The sequence below is a fragment of the Phyllostomus hastatus genome, unplaced genomic scaffold (genome assembly GCF_019186645.2).
Source record: "Phyllostomus hastatus isolate PE091 unplaced genomic scaffold, TTU_PhHast_1.1 phas_scaffold_387, whole genome shotgun sequence".
Taxonomy (NCBI): Eukaryota; Metazoa; Chordata; class Mammalia; order Chiroptera; family Phyllostomidae; genus Phyllostomus; species Phyllostomus hastatus.
Genome location: NW_025334027.1, coordinates 2,456,555 through 2,477,046, shown reverse-complemented (window position 1 = coordinate 2,477,046; position 20,492 = coordinate 2,456,555). Strand labels below are relative to the sequence as shown.

Here is a 20,492-nt window from a genome sequence, read left to right as displayed (position 1 = left end):
TTGAGGTGATCAGAACCCGGAGGCCACAGGCATCATCATGTGGGCTTGCGCTGTAGAAACCAACAGAAAAAAATGTGTCAGCAGTGTCAGGAGGCCTGGGCAAGGGAAGAGTGTGCCCAGGGAGCCAGGGGGCAGGCTGGGCCGAGGCAGCATGGGTGGGAACACGTCAGAGCTCTGTCCCAAAGGCAACAGACCCAAGTAGGCCCCAGATGAGTTCCTCGCAGCCAGCCACTGAGGTGAGGTCTGACAGGTGTGGTCTGAGGCTTGGTGCGAATTCCTGGTTGGGTTTCAGACAGCACATCGGGGCTGTTTTCACCTGGCCCTCGCCCTGCCTTGGGTCCAGATCGGGAGCCTGCAGGGGAGGCCCGCTCTAGAGAGGCACAGCTGTCTGCGAGCAGCTGCCTGAGCAGAGGGCCTGACCATTGCTTAAAGCACTCTGTGCTTCAGAAGCAAGTGGTGTAAAAAATTTTACACCAAAAGAGCCAAAGGGAAGTTCTTCCCAGTTACAGAACTACAGGGCAAGTGTGCCAGTACCATTGGGGACCCTCCACTCCCCCAGACTGTGCTGCTTGGTGGCAAAAGCCAGCAGGCTCTGTGCACAAGCCAGTGAGGGGTGCTGCACGCCCCCCCCGCTGATCACGGTCTCAGGGCCCGTCTGGGGACTGCTCACATGGTCAGGCCCGAGTGGGCAGTGTAGCAGTCAGCTTGCAGGGCCTCAGGGAGGAGCACAGGATGTCACAGGCCCCCTCCCAGGACCCCTACTCACTTCCTTAGGCTCCTTCTTCATGTTTTGATTTGTGTGAACACATCACAGAAAAAAAATGACTATACAAGCATTTTCAGGGACGTGTAAGAAGTGTCCACTGGCCCAGCTCTGGCCTCGGGGGGGTTCACTGTGGCTGTGTGTAGTTCTCGGGGCTGTGAGCCTTGTCCCCTGGCACAGCCGTCTCCTCCAGATCAAAGAGCCATCTGCCTCAGGTTCCCCCAGCTCCCATTGTTAACTGGGCCCCACAATGTGCACTCTACCCACAGCCTCGGTTTCCCTCTGATGCTTGGGGAACGCTCTGCTTTCTGGGTTGAGGACATGGTGTCCACTCATGTTACTCACACACCCTTGTACCTCTGGTTAAACCAGGTTGCCTGTGTGGCCAAAGGAGGGTTCTTTCTGAGAACTCAGGAACATTGTGGGGAGGCACTCTGCATGGTACGTGCAGCATCTGGGCCCAGAGCCCCTCTGGGTGGGCACAAGCGTCCACACGGCACATGAACAGCAGCTCTGGCAGGTGGGCGAGCGGGGCTGTGTGATGCCCTGTGTCGGCCCACACCGAGTGAGACCCAGACACTGCTCAGTGCCATCCTTGCCCGCCAGCAGTGGACCGTCCTCAAATTGCATGTGAGCAGTCTCTGGGGGCAGCCTCATTGACCAGCCGCCCCGGCCCCCATTCTCAGGGCTGACCATCCAGAGGCTGAGGGCCAGGCCCAGCCGGAGCTCAGTTGGAGGGGATGTGCTCAGTTATTTCTCACACTCACGTGAGGCCAGCCCCATGCAGCTCAGCAGGGAATGCTGAGATAAGTGAAGGGCAAAAGGCATCAGCCAGAGTGTGCTCTTTGTCCCAGAGGCAACCTGGGCACTAGTCCTGGAGGCATGCCCTGTTGGTAGTCTCTGAGGACGGGGCACCAAGCATGGTGTCACCACTCTCGGTGCCAGGGTGACTTGGAATCCTGCAGCGCTCCTCTGGAGTTGATACAGAGGCCAGATAAACGAGGCGTCTGCCCAGGGCGCAGGCCCTCTGACCTGTGCCCTCATTTATCACAATAGCTCAGCGCCGCGGCGGCTCACCCAGCCCAGGGATCGGGGCGGGGGTGGGGGGCTTCCGCAGCGACGTTGACAAAGCACAGAAAGTTCATTTTTCATTGACAAAGAGCTCGCAATTTTCTCTGGTTGGTGGCTGTAGACAGGTGACTGGCCCCACCAAGGGGTGGTCGAGAGTCTCAGGCCTGCGGAAAGGGCCCAACAGCACCCTGCGATCCTGGTGGGACCTGGGCTGGCGAGCAGGGGCGTGGCAGTGTCAGGTTGGGGCGTGCCAAGCTGCCCGGAGCTCTGTGTCCTCCAGCCCCAGTCCTTGGGGTGCCCCAACACCAGCCCGTGCAGGCCCTGTACCAATGGGATTGGCCATCCCATTCGCCAGGGGGTGGGCAGAGCCTCTGAACTGGTATTGCCATGTGAAGAACACAGGAAACAGGTCCCCAGCTCGGCCACCCCCAGGAGAGACAGCCCATTGCTCAAGTCCCTTGCTCCCAAAACACACCAGGACCCTTCCGGAGCTGACCTGTGCTGTTCCCCGCAGGCCGACTCCAGCTCCCGCCCGCTCCTCCTGGCTGGCTATGAGGATGGATCGGTGGCCCTGTGGGATGTCTCTGAGCGGAAGGTGTGCAGCCGCATCGCCTGCCACACAGAGCCCGTCATGGGCCTTGACTTTGACTCCCAGAAGGCCAGGGGCGTCTCGGGCTCCGCGGAGAAGGCGCTGGCTGTCTGGAGCCTGGATGAGCAGCAGGCCCTGCAGGTCAGTGCGCCAGACCCGAGGTGTCATTTATCCTACTCTGCACTAACAGTCTGATAGGCTGAAACAATATTTAGGCATGAAGAGGAGTTGTTGCAGATCGCTGGCTAATTAATCACTCTGAGGCGGGGTGCAGGCAGGCCTGTCTGCAGGGCCCGCGCAGGAAGAAGGGGGCGTGGGCGTTTGTGAACCGTTCACATGGTTTGGGTTTCTCTCAGACCTTGGGTTAATAGCAGTCACGTCTTGTCCATCTAGAGAAAAGGCATGTAGAGTCCGGGAGTAAGTACACAAGCCCATTTGCAAAGACTCAGAGGAATTTGGTCAGTAAGGAACTGATTAATCAAAAAACAAAAATAGCCCAATGTGGAGAAATCCACGGAGTCACGCCCGGGTGGCGGTCTGTAAGCAGGCCCCAGGGAGGCCGTTCCTCACGGGCAGCAGGGAAGGGATGCGGGGCCTCAGGGTGGAGTGGGGCATTGCTGAAAACCTCCCCACAGTGTCCCGGTAAACCTCATAGTGTCCCATGCTTTTTCCATCTAGCATGCCTGCGGAGCACCTGGGGGCCACGTCTGAGCCTGTGCCTGGTGCTCAGAACAGGTTGGCCCAGCCTGCTTGTTCAGCCCTGTTTGGGATGGGGGGGATGGAGTTTGGGGATGGGGAGCCTCCTTTCCAGGCCTCACTCTGGACAGGGGCTGCAGGCCATGAGGGATGGGATGCCGCTGGGTGTGTCCTATGCCTTCCAGCTCCCAGAGGGTCTCCTGGGTGCACACTGGCTTCTGGGGGTGGGCGAGGAGCCCCCATTAGCCAAGGAGTCTTAGAAAGCTGAGGCTTGACCACAGCCAGCAAGTAGAGGCTCCTTGGAAAGGCAACTCTGTGACCCCAGGTCTGATAGGGAGCAGGGCTCCAGGGGGTGCCAGGAGAAGCAGCAGCAGCCGCCCAGCTTCGGGCTTCACCTGGGCCCTCATCACTGGTGCCCTGAAGGTTGGGCCCTGGTGGCTGCCTCCTCTGCAGGGCTGTGTGGTCTAGGCCGCCCTCCGTAGACAGGAGTCTGAAGAAGATGTCTCCCAGGCTCCTCTCTAGGTGGGGAAGCCTTGCCCAGCAGCCTACCAAGGTTGCCTCACATTTGCCTAGACCAGACCCCACAACCAGGGGAGGTGGCCCTGGGTGGGCACCAATGGACTCCTGAGGCACATAGGTGGGATGGGGTAGGGATGGGCCCCAGGGGAGAGTCGGACACACTGCAGCACCCCACAGGTATCTCCATGCTCTGGCTGCAACCTGTTGGTGCCACATTGTCACCAGGCCATCCCAAGGGGAACAGAGTGAGGACAGCCAAGGGCAGAAGTGCGTGCCCAAGAGCAGTGATGTGAAGGTCGGAGGACAGACACTGAGATCAGGTGGAGTGAGACTGGGAGGTGCCCATCCACATTAGAGCTGAAGTGGCTGCTGGCGTCTCGTCAACAGCAGCCCTGCCGGAGACCCAGGGTTAGTGTCAGAGCAGGCACCCTACAAGATGGGAGAAGGAGGTCACATGTTATATTTGGGGACAGGGCACAAGTTCACACTTGTTTGGCATGACCCCTCCCAACTTTCCAACCATTCCTCCTTCCTTCTGTCATTCTAGGGAACCCATAGAGACCCTGAAGGCAGGAGGTGGTCAGACAGTCCTCCCAGGGGGCCCGGGCCCAGCGAGGGGTGGCTGAGCTTCTCGTGCCTTCCTCCCAGAGAAGGGGGCCTGTGGACCTGCCGGGAGTGGCAGTGAACGTCATAATGATGGTCGTCTCCTCCGGAGCTGGAGCAGAGCCACACTGGTGCTGGGTCCTCAGCAGCTGAGTCAGCCTAGCTGGGTGCGGAGCCTTCCCCACCTCCTGTGGCAGCAGGGTGCTCTCTCACACCCTTCCCTCCTGCTCCTCAAGCCTCCCCGAGACCTTCTCACTGTGGAGTCGAGCACTCTAGTCCTCTGTGCCTTAAACTCCATCAGCCTGACTTCACAAATGGCTGAGGGCCCAGGTGGCTTCCCTGAGCACCCCAGGCTGCAGCACCCCAAGGTCCCCAGGAGTGGGCCTTCCTGCCGCCCCAGCTCACATCAGCCTGGTCTCTCCTTGCTTATTCGGAATACAGCTGCTGGAACTTAAGAAAAATTTATGGGCCGTGTTCCAGAGATGAACTTTTACTGTACTGATAAGTTGAAAAGTTAAAGCAGAGGGCATTCTTAGTGAACTGGAAGGTTGTGGCAGAAGGGGAGCAATGGTCGTGGCTGGTGTGCTGGCGGGGCCCAGGCCGGGGCCTCGCTCAGCAGTGCTCGTCCAAACCTGGGAGTTCTCTGCCTCCTGAGCACAGCCACCCCACCCGGAGACAGCTGGGCATGACGTTGGAAGTCGCTTTGGCCCAGAGGCCCTGAGGACTTTCGGGCTGTGCAGCACCAGCCTCTGAGGAGGAAGCATCTGGGGGCCTCCAGGCCCTTGGCGTCCATAGGCATCCTTGGCCCAGGGGCCCTTGGTGTGCTGTGCCCAACCCTGCAGTGGGCATTGTGATGTGGCTGCCCACAAGCCCGCAAGCCACGTGGGCACAGATGTGCCTCACCTTTCGGCCTGCTGCCGAAGTCTCTAATGAGCCCAAATCAATCTCTCCCAGGCGGGCGCTGGGCGCGGAGACGCAGATGAGGTTTCCCGCAGCAGAGCGTGGGTAATGGGAAACAGATGGCGGCTGCGCCGCATGCGCATTCCTGGCACCTGAGGTCATGTGCTGTGAGAGCCACTGGTGGCCAGGGATCCTTTCCGGAGGGGCCTGGTCCAAGACAGGTTTGGCCAGGGGCTGAGGTAGTGGCTAGGAGCCCCCAGTTACCTGTGTCAGGACCTGTCGCCTTGAGGACACACTGCGACACCAGGCTGCTCACCTGCCTTCCTGAGGTGGCTTTCCAGAGTGCCACCAGGAGTTTAGGCCTCAGCTGTCACGAGACACAGGTGGTGCACAGACCTGCTCCTTCCTCCTGTACTTGGGGCAGGGCCCATAGCCTTGAAGCAGAGGCTGATTTACAGCCAGCAATATTTTTAGGTCTTTAAATAATAATGAGGCCCCCCCACCCCAGCCAGCCTGGACTGGGAAGCAGACTAACCATATGCCCCCCCCCCCCCACCATCTTCACTGTGCCTGAGGCTGACCAGGTGTCCCCGCTGCATGGCCACTGCCCCTTCTTTCCACAGCCCTTCCGGGGACTTCCCTCTAAAGTGTCAGCAGCAGGGCATGTGGGGCAGGTTGGAGGGAGCCCACAGGACTCTGACCGAGGATGTTTCTCCTGATTTCATAACAAGAGGAGAGAGAACTATGGGCACAACCCAGCCTGCCGTCCGAGTTTCAGGAACACGGTGGGATGGGGCTCTGGCCATGTTCATCGTGAACACCTTGACAGGACTTCCTCCTCCTTAGGAACAAGAACCCCAGCACCGGGGCTGGTCTCTTCCAGTTTAGGTCCCCCGGGAAACTTGCAGCACCTCTTTCTCATCGCCTGCCCAAGAGCCAGGCTTCACCGTAGGCCTCTGCCTCGATGCCACTGAGTTTCCAGGAGGAGCTGCGAGGTGGCAGGTGGGGTGAGTCTTGTAGCTGACCTGAGGGCAGTGCTAGGTGTCTCAGCCCCTCCCAGCTGTGTCGCTGCCTTGGAGGTTTGTGCACACTGGCTGGCGCGGGGACGAAGTTCACAGGAAAGAAAAGGATGGTCAGCCTCTGGTGCTGGTTCCGACTGCCAGTGCTCCGGCCATGCGAGCCGGGAGGGGCTGAGCGGATGCACGCCTGCACAAGTGGGCACACGTGTGGAATTTGTCTTCTTGCCCGTGCACGGTGCATCTGCCCCGTGGCCCTGCGCCAGCCAGTGCCCGCATTTGGCCGCCTGTGTGGAGCCAGAGTGCAGGGCACGCTGAGTGGAAGCAGGGGCCTCCGAAAGCATCCCGGACGTGCTGCCGGCCAGATGGGGAGAGCGGCGAGAGCTGTGGGGCCTGGCAGACTCCCGTTGTCAGGTTAGGTTCTATCCCGCTGCTGGTGGGGAAAGACTGGATTTTGATACTGCATCGGGCTGTCAGACTCATGGCTTTTCTTCTTGTGTCTGTTAATTTAGTGAGTTGCTTTATTCAGTTTTTGATAACATTAAAACAATCGTATAGTGCTAAAGAAACCCGCTTCACAGCATGTGCTCTGAGGGGCTTGGCTGGAGTTGTTCAGGGTCGTCTGTCAGTAGACCGAGCTGTACCCCCTCCTCTGTTGCCTCACACTGCTTATGGTATCCGGGTGTCAGGGGCCCCAGAATCAGGGAGCAGGCATTCCCTCCTCTGCTGATCTCTGGACACATTGACGGTGGGCGGCCTGTTTCTCTGGTGGCTGTGGGCCAGTCCTTGCCTATACTCGTGGGGCAGGGAAGGTCTGATTTTCTTCTTGGACTAATTTAGGTTTCCCGATTTTTAAAAAATAAGTTTCATTTTTCCAGGAATTTGTCAATAGGCATTAAATCCCTCCAGGTATTTTCATATTGACTTTTTAAAACTTGTTTATGATGACGGTTTACACTTCGGCTGTACTTGCAGCGCCGTCCCTTCTGTGTCCCAGATCAGCCTCGGCTTGGTCAGTCTTCTTTTCTGTTCCAGCGTTTCTGCCCTGCTCTTCCCCTGCCTCCCGCCTGCGTGCTCTGGGCTCCGCTGACTTGAGAGGGGAGCATGACGCATTCGTTCCCGGCCTGCCTTCCTCACAGCAGCCGAAGTCTGCGTCCCACATTGTAGGATGTCGCCGTCTTCATCACCACGCACTCTGGGCGGACCCGATCTTTATTTGTTCGCTGACTGCTGAGCTGATTAGAGTGTTTTTATGTTTCCAAATGTTTGATTTTCCCCCCCCAGTTATTTTTTATTTTCCAATTTCTAACTTAATTCCATTGTGGTCGGAGGAGAAGGTCTGAATGATATCAGCTCTTTGAAATGTGGAGGCCAGTCCAGTTCTCATAAGTATTCCACATGTGCTCGGGAAGGAAGTGCTTCTCGCTGCTGCACGCACGGCTGTACCTGTGCGCGCTGGGCCAGGCATGGCATCCGCCGCGCCTGTGACCTGGGGGCCCCGGGAAGGGTCAGGTGGACCCTCCAGCTGCCACACATCTTGCTCAGTTTTCCTGTACCCCGTGCATTTTTGCTTTCTGCATTTTGAACCTGGCTTACAAACATACGAGTTCAGAATGCTAATCTTCCTGGGGAATTGAACCTTTTCTTTAGTCCCTCTTCTTATCTCTAGAAAGGATTTTTGCCAAAAAGCCAATTTTGCCAACTGAACATGGCTCAGGCCAGGTTTCTTCTGGTGACTACATCCTTTAATAACTTCTATTTATTTATTTTTCAATCTTTCCCCTTCCACCTTCCTTCAGATGTAGCTGTCTCTCACTGAGCTGGTTTCACACACATTGTATCTCTTTGTTGCTATTTTGTGCTATAAATGTTGCTCTCACATTTGCATCTCAAGTCCTCCTTTCCAGAAGTTGGGACCTCTGAGTGTGAGTCAGCATGTTGATGGTGTCCCCAGTCCCAGGTGCTTCTCTGGGTCCCCGCTGCACCTCCGCAAGAGTCAGCCGCCAGTCTAGTCACCAGCCTTTGTAGGTCTGTCCCACAAATTTTGATTTATTGTGTCTTCATTTTTATTCGGTTGAAAATTCTTTCTATTTTCCCTTGTGATTTCTTCTTTGATCCAGTGGTTCCTTAGAAGTATATTATTTAATTTCCAAATATTTGTTGAATTTGTGGATATCTTTAATCTAGTTTAATTCTGCTGTCAGTGAAGGTACCCTGTACAATGTCAGTATGCAGATACTTATTGAGGCTTGTGTTTTGGCCCAGCACATGGTGTATCTTGGTGAAAGCGCATGTGTTCTGCAGTTGTTGGGCGGAGTGTTCTGTCAGCCCAACTTAGGTCGAGGTGCGTGGCGGTGTTGTTCAGGTCTTCGGTATCCTTACCCGTCTTTCTGTCTGGTCTCCCACCAGTTACTGAGTGAGGTCTTACAGCATCGGAGTGTGGCTGTGAACATTCCTGTCTGTCTCTTCAGTTCTGTCAGTTTTGCTTCATGAATTTCAAAGCTCCATCGCTAGGAATGTAAGCATTCAATACGGCTACCACATCCTGATGAAAACGTCCTCTGGGTCTCTCGTGACATCCTTTGTCCTGAAGTGGGCTTTGTCCGACGCGAGAGCTGCGGCACGAGCTTTCTTATGTTTCCTCTTTGCGTGATACAGCTCTCTTTGACTTTGGACCTGTCTGGATCTCTTTATATTTAAAAGCATCTTTTGTAGTCTTTGATCCTTTCTGACAATCTCTGCCTTTTAATTGGAGCATTTAGTCTGTTTGCACTTAATATAATTAGTGATGTGTCTGGCATTAAGTCTGCCATCGTGGTATTTGTTTTTCACTTGTCACTTCCGTTTTTTTACCCTTTTTTACTCCTTTCCTGCCTTCTTGTGTGTTATCAAATATTTATTTTTTAGTGTTCCATTTTACTTCCTCTCTTGGTTCCTTCACTGTACATAGCTCTTGTCATATTTTTTTGTCTGAGTGCTAGCTCACAGGCTAACAGTCTGTTTCTGTGACTTACCTAGGTCTCCTTCACGTGGTCACACTGCCCATAGCATGTCACAGCCCCGCCCTGATGTGATTTCGTCGCCCTCCCTCCCACACTCTCTACTGTGCTGTTACGTAGTTTGCTTTCACACTCACTAGAAACTCTGCCTTACAGCGTTACCGGTTTTACATGAAAGCATCGGTTGTTATTTCTTAAAACTTATTGGATATAAAGGCCACAGTATTTTATATTTACTCAACTCTTCCCATTTCTGGTGCTCATCCTGTAGGTGCGAGTTTCCATCTGGTTTTACTTCTCTTTAGCTGGGAGAATATCCTTTAGCATTTCTTGTAGGAGAGTTCCACTGGCGAAAAGTTCTCTAGCTTTTGTTTCTCAGAAAAATGTCTTTATTTCACCCTCCTTTCCCAAGAATGCTGCCTGTGGAATTTAGGGAAGACAGTTTCGGTTTCCGCCTTGCACTTTAAAGCCGCTGTTCCATTGTCTTCCGGCCCCCACTGTTCCTGAGGAGAGCTCCTCGTGCCCTGCTTCCCACAGGTCCCTGTCTCCCTCCAGAGTTCCTGTCCGCCGTCGTTGCCAGCAGCTTCACTCCCCTGGGACGTCTCTAAGTTCGACAGTTTGATGTCACCCCACAGGGGGGTCCCCGAGGCTCCATTCAGTTTTCCTTAGTCTTTTTTCCCTCTCTTCTTCGGGTTAGATTGTATCTATTGATGTGTCTTCCAGTTTACTGATTTTTAAAAAAATAATTTCCAATCTGCTGTTGAGCCTGTCCCACACATTTTTCATTTCCATTTTCAGCTTTTAGTTCTAGATTTTCTGTTACAGTTTATCAGTCAGAGTTTATGCTTTACATTCTGTTCACTCATGGTTGTACATCCTGTGGGTTTGGGTGTGTGTGTCCACCATTACGGCATCACGCAGTGTGTTTCCCCCACCCCCCAAAGTCAACTGGGCTCCCTCCCGCTGATCCCTGGCAACCACTGATCTCTTCACTCTCTCCGTGGTGTTGCCTCTTCCAGAATGTCATAGAGTTAGAATCACACAGCATGTAGCCTTTTCAGATTGGCTTCTTCCACTTAGTGATTGATATGCACTTGGGTTTCTTTCATGTCTCCTCATGGCTTGATAGCTCCTTTCTTATTAGTGCTGAATAATATTTATTGTCTGGATGTACTCACCAGTTTATCTACTCACCTACTGAAAGGTATCTTGCTAGCTTCCAAGCTTTAGCAGTTATAAAAATACCTGCTATAAACATCCACGTGCAGGTTTGGAGTGGACAAACCCAAACCTAAGTGTCTGCTCCTTTGGGGTAAACAGGAAAGAGTGCAGTTGCTACATTGTAAGGTAAGAGTATGTTCAGTTCTGTAAGAAGCCACCAAACTGTCTTTCAAAGGGGCTGCGCTTTTGCCCGCTCCCACCAGCCACGAGTGTGAGGTCCTGGTGCCCCGCATCCTCCCCGGCACTCGGCGGTATCTGCGTTCCGGATGTTCGGCTTTCTGGTGGGTGTGTGGTGGCGTCTTGTTTTAATCTGCATCTCCTTGATGAAAAATGATGGAAGTGTCTTTTTTTAAGGAATATTTAGTGAATTTATTCAAATGAAGGAAGCTTAAATGACACAGGGCTAAAAATGTTAGAAATCCATATACAATATAAAGAGAATATAAATTAGCCAACTTTATAGGAATATTTCCAGCTAAGGATTCATACAAGTACATATTCACCTTTTTATTTTATACATATATGACATAATGATTCTGGCAAAGTAAAGCCAGAGATACTAAAAATATTCTCAAATTTTAAAGATGGTATGGAGTAAGTTTTAACAGCATTCTAGATGAGTGAAAATCATGGATTTAATTCGATGCTTTTATCATGCCAGAAGCGTGGTTGGTTTTAATTTTTTTAAATCAATATTGGTATCATACATATTGTCCTATTAATAAAGTATTTTGTATACATTAATTCATTACAGACAAAAAACTTTTCAACATAAGAAAATAGCTGCACACATTCAAATGTTTTCTTATAAAAATGCAATCTTAAAAAAAAAGTAATGATGATTACTTTTTGTGGTTTCTAGTAATAAGATTTTTTTCACATAGCATAAAGTGTATTCTTATCCAGGATTGCATTAAGATCCAATAGTAGTTTGTTTTTTTTTAATCCTCACCCAAGGATGTTATTTTTATTGGTCACAGGGAGAGAGGATGGGCGCTGAGGATAGAGAGAGAGAAACATTGATTGGTTGCCTCCTGTATGTGCCCTGACCAAGAATCAAACCCACAACCTAGGTATGTGCCCCAATCTGGAATCACACCCCCAGCCTTTCGGTGTGCGGAATGGCGCTCCAACCAGCTGAGCCACACCAGCCAGGATGATGCCATACTCTCTTGAACACGGGCACCCCGGTCCAACCCTGATGCGCTGATGAATGGCACCCGGCAGCCCAGAAAGTCCCTTGGCTCCTGGGTGAGCCCCACTCGGGGCCATTCAAATGCGGCTGTCTGCAATTTATTTTAATAGAAAAATAAACCAGTGGTGTGTTCAGTCCCTTGTCCCCTGAGGACAAATGCAATGGGTGTGTTTAATTTCATTAACTACAATGCAGCCAACAAGAAAAATGTATAAAATCAGCTTTGTACAGCTTAAGCACTGACATTTGAAACAAATCATTATTGCATTAGCTGTCACACCAGTAAGTCTAGAAATCTAAGGAAAAAAATATGTTATGGATGGTTTTATAAACCTTTGCAAATGCACTGGTAAAGTAAGTTATAATCATTTGAAGACATGGCTGGGTTTTCTCTTCTCTAAGTAAGGCTCCCTATTTTCCCCATGCACACTTGGTATACTGACCCCACATGCCATTCCCAGCCTAACCCCTCACCTTTCAGGGTGGGGACAGTGGAGGCTGTCGTTAAACAGACCTGCTGAGCAAGGGTCACTTTTTCATTTTGGCTTGACCCTGCCCTGGAGGTGGACTATTTGGAGCAGTGACAGACTCATCTGAAATACGCGTCCAGTCGGAGGGGACCCCAGAGGCTGGTGCTGCAGAGCCCTGAGTGCACCCAGCCTCCCCTCTGGCTCCTCAGGTGGGAGAAGGGCTTCATGAACATGTAGGGCCACCTTTGCTCTGCTCACCACCAAGCCCCTACTCGAGAAAGCCGGGGAACTGGTGCCCTGGAAACACATGCTCCCTGAAACTTCAGTGAAGAAGATTCTGCAGAGTAAACCTGGTTGGGAAGTTCAGCAGATTGGCGTTGCTTCTCAGTGCATGACGCACTTGCAGGAGGGGTGTGCGGCTTCCGTCTGCACCTGTCTGACCGTCTGTCTCTTGCTTCTGAGATGCACTGTGAGACCTGAGTTGTGTTGCCGAAGCTCCTGCAGAGTGGCGGCTGCTGGCTCTTCCCCAGCCTGGAGTTAGAGAGGGAACCCTCTGGCCTGGGCCACATGGACTTGCAGGAGCTGCCTAGGACACAGCTGAGCAGAGGCACATCACCCCCCCCCACCACCACCACCACTACCACCACTGCCATACGGCATGGCCTGAGGCTGGGGGGCATCATTTTATATGCTTATTTGCCCTCTGTATATCTTCTTTGGTGAGGTATCTGTTAAGGTCTTTGACCCATATTTTAATTAGGTTGTTTGTTTTCTTGTTGCTGGGTTTTAAGGGTTGTTTGTGGATTCTGGATGACAATCAGATGTGTCTTTTGCAAATATTTTCTCTCTGTAGCTTGTCTTTTCATTCACTTGACAGTGTCTTTCACAGAGCAGACAATTTTAATTTTAATGAAATTCAGCTGACCAGTCCTTTCTTTCAGGGATTGTGCCTTTGGTGTTGTATCTAAAATGGCGCTGCCAACCCCAGGTCATCTAGATTTTCTCCTGTGTTGTCTTCTAGGAGCTTTATAGTTGTGTATTTTATACTTGAGCCTGTGACCCATTCTGAGTTAGTTTTTGTAAAGGGTATAAGGTCCGTGTGTAATTCTTTTTTTCTTTTTTTTGCATGTGGACGTCTAGTTGGTGCAGCACCATTTGTTGGAAAGACTGTCGTTGCTCCATTGTATGACCTGTGCTCCTTTCAAAGATCACGTGGACGGCATTTATGTGGGTCTATTTCTGAGCTCTCTATTCTATTGCATTGATCTGTTTTGTCTATTCTTTCACCAATACCACATAATCCGGTTACTGTCGTTTTATAGGAAGTCTTAGTCGGGCAGCATCCATCTTCCAACGGTGTTTTCTCCTGTAGTATTGTGTTGGCTCTTCTGTTTTGGTTCTTCACTTATAGTTTTAAATTCTCCATTAATAGTTCCTATCTGTTCACTCATCGAGACAATTTTTTGGTAATTACTTTAATGCACTTTCTTTTCTAATTACATACATTTAAATAGCTGCTTTAAAGTCTTTGTCTGATACATTCAACAGCTGTGACATTCTGGATCAATTTCTATTAACTGCTTTTTTTCCCCACTTGACTCTGGGTCATATATTTTTGCTCTTTGACTTGTCTAATAATTTTTTGTTTGTGTGCTGGACATTGTAAAGAATATGTGATAGAGATTCTAAATTCTATTATTTTGCCTTGAAGAATGTTCACTTCTATTCTATCAGGCAGTTCAGTTACTGGCTTTCACCTTGAACTTGCATAGGTTTGGTTTGGTGTTCTGGTAGGGCAGGTCTGTGGAAAGCCCAGGTTCATTCCCAGGCTTCTCTAATGTGGTGGGACCAACTTCCAAATGTGGAGGGCCTGGCTTCCCGCTTTGTCACAGTAGAGCCCTGCCTTAAGGTGTAACCCTTATTCTCAAAGCCAGGTGTCTCAGAGGGCACTGGGTTGTCACACAGTCTTTGTACTCCAGCCCAGCTGACCCTGAGGTAACTGCTGGTCTCTTGTGTCTGTTCCGTTTAACCCTGTAGCTGCCACTGTTTGGTAAACCTGGTGTGGTGCCCTGAGCATGCACAGCCCAGCCTCACACAGAACTCATGGAACCACACACGGCCTTCAGTCCCTCCACCAGTGTCCTCGATGCCGCTGCTGCACCCCACAGATTACAGCTGCTCCAGCTGCCCCACGCTCTGACCCCTGCCTCCTCGGCTTCACGTAGTGCTGGGCCCCACCTTGACTTGTGGCTGGGACATCTCCCTGGGCAGAGAGCTGCTGGGGCATCTGGGAGATTTCTCTCATCAGCTTCCCTTTCCCTCCTGTTGTCCAGTGCCTGGACATAGTTGCTTAGTATATTTTGTTCAGTTTGATGGTTGTTTGTAGCAAGAGGACTAGTCTGGTACCAGTTTCTCCTTCATAGCTACTTTCTTATCGTTCTTGCTTCATGAATGGTAAGACTGTTTATTTGTTGAACAGGTATTCTCAGCTCTTTACTGTGAATTGTACCTGTTATCATTGTTAAGTGTGGTATATAGTCTGGCTCAATGCTTTTAGCTCTGAATTCAGTCTTTGCTAAGATGGGACCCCACTTGTCTGCAGTCTCCTGGTATATCTCTGCTGATCGTTGTTTTGGTGTCTCTCTTACACATAGCACAGATTTGGATTTAACTTTGGATTCCAGTCATAATTCTGTTTTTATTCCTTTCTGGAGAAATACAAGGGCAGATACTAGGTAACAAAGGTGCCTAATGTCTGTGGTGGGGGGTGTGGAGAAAATAATGTTTTGTCATTATTTACAGTGGGGTATCAGATGATCTCTCAAATGTGAGGTTGACTATTGTATCTTTTCCCCAAATGGCAAAAGATGAGCGAATCAGTGAACTTAACATCCCTTCCCTCTTGCTACCCTCCCATCTTTCTGTTACTTACATAACCGGTTCTAAAGCCATAATCCCCATATTGTTTTAGACCTAATCCTGCAGGTAAGTAGATTCAGTTTTCTCTGCCAGGCCATTTGCTGTAGCTCTCCAGTTCTCTCTTATGAGACTGGGGTTAATCCTGTAGTCCTTCAGGAAGAGCTTATGGGAGCATATTCTTTGGTTTTTACATGTTCAAAAATGCTTGTCTATTGTTTTTGTACTTGAGCAGCAGTTTGGCTGGATATGAAGTTCTTGGGCCATGCCTCCCTTCGCAGCCATTGCTGTGCCGTCCGCTGGCACAGATGTGGCCGTGGGACATTCTGAGGACAGCCTAAACTTTACCCCCATAGACTGACTTGGTCTGTTTGCCTGACTACCAAAAGGACTTTTATTAGCTGTTATGTCCAATGGTTTTACTAGACGTATCTTATTGCTGACTATTCCGTAGCCTTTCTCTGGACTTGGATCATAAGACTTCAATTTCTAGAAGATTGATTTTCTAGTGCTGGCCAGGTAGCTCAGTTGGTTAGAACGTCATCCCAATACACCAAGGTTGCGGGTTCAATCCCCAGTCAGGTCACATACAAGAAGCAACCAATGAATGAATAAATAAGTGGAACAAAAATCCTGTGTTTCTTCTCTCTCTCTCCTTGCTTCCTCTTCTCTCTCTAAAATAAATTTAAAAGAATTGGTTTTCTAAATCAGTGAATGCTGGAGCACCTCTGCCTTGTCTTCCATGTCTGTTTTCTGTCCAGTCCATTGCAGCCCTTTGTCTCCCTTCCTTGCACTCACTTTGTGCCATTCCTGCCTTCACGGTCTTGTTAGGCGTCTCTGAGTCTCTGTCTGCTCTTCCCAGTTCCCCTTCATTTCTTCGAGTTTCCTGCCACCTCTTCCTGTGCTCTGCCGGTTCAAGTTTCCTCCTCCATTCTGTCTTTGAGTTTTTATTTTATAGAGGTAACTGCTTTGTAAAGTTTTATTTGTTAACTTATGGCTAAAAAATGCTTGCTGACAATTTCCATTTGCTTCCAAGGAATGTTGCCATTTGTTTTCCCATATTTCTTTGCTTCTTTTACCTTGTGTTATCTTTGTAGAAATGAGTGATTCTGAACTGAGGTCGCTATGGCCCCACTGGGAGGAGAATTAGGAGAAAAGGGGGTGCTGGTGAGGGATGGGCAGTGCAAGCCCGTGATACCCAGGCCTAGGCCAAACACAGGAGCAGTGGAGGAAGTGGCCCTTTGGGGTTGTCACAATGATGGCAAAGTGCCTCTGTCATTTAGTGTGTGGGGACAGAGATACCAGATGCCCTGCAGTGCACAACAACGTTCTGTGTAACAAGAACAGCCATGACCACAAAGGCAGCTCTGGTTGCAGGAGGCGCGTGCCGGGGAGGGGTCATCCCTAGCACTGAGGAGGACAGGGGTGCTGCACCCCAGAGAGACGCCAGCCTAGATGGTTGCTCCACACAGGTGGGGTGTGCGTGTGCAACTCCTTGTTTTGTGCCAGGACCAGCCCTCTTCTGGGACCCCGGCCGGGGCCTAAGGCTTTTCCCGTAGCTGGGTCACACCCTGCAGCTCCTCCTGCCACCTCAGTCTTCAGTGTTGGCATCCACTCGTCCTGTCCACACACTGCTGGCTCCCACTCTTGGCAGCTCTTGAACCCCTCTCGAATTTCAAGGTTTCACTTAATCTCAGTTTTGCTGAAGATGGAGTTTGCGTTTGTCATACTCCCCATGCTGCAGTGGGTGGGAGATCTCCCCAGAGGGAGAGGTGCTGAATTTACATCACTGTCATGCAGGAAATGTTCTGCTCGCCTGGGCACTTGGGTGCAGTCTACTTCTGTGGTGAGGGGCCGCAGGGTCCAGCCCATTGAGGCTTTTCCTGGGAGCCTGATTGGACCGAATTGAGCAGCCTCTGAACTGAGCAGACTGCATGCAGGGGGCTCTCGGAGGGGTGCAGCTCCGGGGGGCCTCGGAGGCTCTCTGGGGGAAGGGCCTAAGTCTTCCATCATAACCCGAGGGTTTGGCCAAGGGCAGGGGTCAGGCTGCTTCCCTCAGCAGGCCTGCTCCCAGCAGGAACAGGGTACGTTTGCAGGTGTGTGCAGCCCACATTTCCCTCCTCATTCTAGCTACTGGACAGTGTTTGTGGGTGGGAGCCTCTGTGACAGGTCTAAGAAGCCACCTAACGGTTCTCTTTGCCACTGTCAACTTGTAGGTGTGCAGGACTCATGAACTCACCAATCCTGGGATCTCTGATGTCAAGATCCGACCTGACCGAAAGATCCTGGCCACCGCGGGCTGGGACCATCGTGTCCGAGTGTTTCACTGGCGGACGATGAAGCCACTGGCCGTGCTGGCCTTCCACACCTCCATTGTCCACTGCCTGGCCTTTGCTGCTGATGGCTTGCTGGCAGCGGGGTCCAAGGATCATCGCATCAGCGTCTGGTCGCTCTACCCTCGCTCGTGACTTGCCTGCTTCCTGTTACAGACACACGGGGGACAGAGAGGTGGCACCCACACTTCGATCTGACCCAGGCCTGTGGAAACCATGCTTCAGGACCCCTGAGGACATCAAGTCACCAGTTCTCCTCGCTTTTTGCGTGAGGCTTATTTCCTCTTGTGAAATTCAGCATCCATGCAGCAGTGACTCTGTGGTTTACAAAGAGTAACTGGGCCAGACACCTGGGCATGTATGGCCTAGGTTAGAGGCCATCCTGGGAGGTGCTTTCCAGTAAACTTAACGTTGCAAACCTGTAGGCTTGGGGTATGAATTCTCCAAGGCAACCCGTTTCCCTCTCAGGGTCAGAGCTGAGCGAGTGTCATCTACTCAGACCCTCCACAGGGCAGGTTGGTCAGCCCCCATCCAACAGGGGACACTAAGCGTGGTCCCCAGGACCTGACACATAGCTCCTCACCCCAGGGATAGGCAGGAGCTCTGACGCACAGCGCTGAGGCCAGGACATGAGAAGGGAGTGACTGACTTCTACGGAAGTGAGGCAGAAAGAGGGTGCTGAGGAGGGATGGCAAAGGCAACTGGGCAGAGAGAGCCCATGGTGGGGGGCAGGTCAAACACAGGATGGGTGGGAGGAAGGGCCACCCCAAGGAGAGTGAGACCAAGGATGGCAAAGGGCTACATTTGGGCAGAAAGCCCAGCAGCCGTAGATGAGACAGGCCAGGCCTGGCCCTCCTGGCACCCAGGGCGCAGTGACAGCTGGCACCACACACACAGGGCAACTGGGCATCAGCACCCCAATCAGGTAGTGCAACCAGAGTCTCCTCCCATGTGTGGCCAAGCCCTGCCATCAGGGTGTCTTCTCCTAAAGCTAGGTCATTGGTAGGGAAGAAACAGGATCCTTAAAATTGGGGTGGGAACTGTGGGCAGGTTCCGGCAAAGCTGAGGGCCTCAAACCCCTTTGTTCTGCCAGCTTCTTTGACAGAAGAGCCCCCTTGGGCCTGCCAAAGGAAGTCCACCCTCCTTTACCCAAAGGACCTAGAATGGCCTCCCCCTAGGCAGGGGCCTTGCGGGACACTCAGGATCCTCAGCCTCGCCCTGCTTTGCTTGTAACTAGACTCAGGTCGCAGCAGGCCCCCAAGGGTGAGGTACAAAGTGTGACCCATGAGGAGGTGGCTACGCTCCAAAAGAGCTGCACGGTTCTCCCGGCTTATGCCGGCGGAAATCTGGAGAACACGTGTGGGATCCAGGTGGCAGGAATATGAGACGCATCGGGCCGAATCCATTGGAACAGGTCCACTGACAGAGGGTCTGGCCTCGATGCCACAGCTCGAGGGGTTAAAAGGGCCTCCAAGGTCTTGCTGGTAGTTTGAAACAAGGACCACAAGGCAGGCACACTAAGTTAGGGTTGAAATGCCAGAGCCGCCTTGGGGTACCGCAGAGGGGGCACATGAGGGTTTACAGAGATTGGGGTGTTCTGGGTGACTTACCACAGGAGACCCGCTCACCCACTGCAGGAGGGGCCAGGGACATGCCCTCCCCATCACTGGGAGGAATACAGCTGTGAGGGGCCCGGCATCCTGGAAGGACTCTGTTGTCGCTCTTCTCTGCAGGTCAGAAACTGCGTGGGAGCTGCTGCCACAGAACAGGGATCTCTAAGTGCAGTGGTTCCCAGGCTGACAGGGCCTGTTGGTGGCACCCAGTTGCTAAAGACAGGGTGGGCACAGTTGTCTTGATGGCTGCTGGGGTCGCGGCCCCAGTCAGCAGTCTGACTTGCAGCGGCGCAGGCACAGGCCCATGACCGTGGGTCCCTGGGAATGGAATCGAGGGGCAGCCTGCTGAGGTCTGTCTTGGTCCACATGAGCAGAAGTATTGTGGATCTAAGAAATGGACATCTGACCTGGGCCATCGAAACGGAGGCCCAGCCCCTCAGTCATAGAGCTAGGCCCCTTGAGGAAAGACCCCACTACACTGCTGACAATAATGTACTGCTGATATTTGCCCAGCTTCTGCCAGGGGCCGGCGACCGCCACCCTCCCCACCCCCCCACCCCTGCCCAGGAACTGAGCACCGTCCTGGGAAGGCAGCCCTGATCCTGAGCTCATGGATCACCCAGTGCAGGGACTGGCCTCCCACACTGACCCCACTGGATGGAGGTGCTGCCAGGTGTCCCCTAGCACCTTAAGTAGGGGCCACACCAGCCCCTGAGTGTCCTGTAGCCGGGATTTCCACATTATGAATGTCCTGAGGAAGAGAAGCAGTTTGGGCTGCAGGAACCCGCACCTCATCAGACATGAGGGGAGCTACAGGGAGCCATGCTCTGGGTGCTCCTCACAGGTCAGAGACGGTGGAGAGTGACCTCACCAGGCGGTAGCCTGGCCATGGCTCCCCCAAGAGGCCACACACTGGGGCAGCAACCGAAGCCTGTCAGGGCCACCTCAGAACACACACCCTCTGCCTCGTCTCTGCAGAGGCGCCTTCCTGCTCACACGGCTGAAGACAGTAGGGCGCCAGCTTGTGGATGGTCATTTCAGAAGGCGAACCTTCGCTGACCTCCAGCAAAGCCTCCACAGCCACTTCCACAGACGTCCACGCCCTAAAGACTGGACCAGAGGTGACAGTGGCCACGGGGTACTACCAAATAGCAATGACCTCTGTCAGACAAGGCTCCGCACCCACCTGTCCTTCTCACGAAAGCAAAGCTGTGAACACACACAAAGGGCAAGTGGTGACATCCCTCCTCGGGTGCTGGAGACAGTGAGGCTGTGCTGTGGAGATGCCGCCATGAGAAAGGCACCTCATCAATTCCTCTGCACCCTTCCAGGGCCCTGCTCGAACCCACTGTTGTGCTGGGACTCCCCGTGGCCGTCTTTCCTCAGCTTGGACTCCCAGGCAGCTTGCACAGGGCTGGTGCAGCCTCAGGGCTGTGAGGCTGGGTCCCAGCTGAGGGCCTGTGCCCCTGCCCCTGCGTAAGTCCATGTCATAGCTCATCAAGGATCATGACGACTCTGTCCTTTGTCAGAATCATGGTTTACAGAGCTAGCCTTGGCGGGGTGTTACAGACCAAGGGACCGGGTACTG

General features: G+C 52.4%; 1 protein-coding gene across 2 annotated transcripts in view; it reads left to right on the top strand.

Annotated features, from left to right (window-relative positions):
* The window catches only part of GNB1L (G protein subunit beta 1 like), a 59,589-nt gene extending 41,880 nt beyond the window's left edge, over positions 1-17,709 (top strand). For both annotated transcript variants that reach the window (XM_045819919.1, XM_045819920.1), the window contains exons 7-8: positions 2,349-2,564; positions 17,175-17,709. In XM_045819919.1, coding sequence (XP_045675875.1) covers positions 2,349-2,564; positions 17,175-17,426 — 468 coding nt within the window. In that variant the 3' untranslated portion in view covers positions 17,427-17,709. The remainder of the gene's footprint in view (positions 1-2,348; positions 2,565-17,174) is intronic.
* The last annotated feature ends 2,783 nt before the right edge of the window (positions 17,710-20,492 follow it).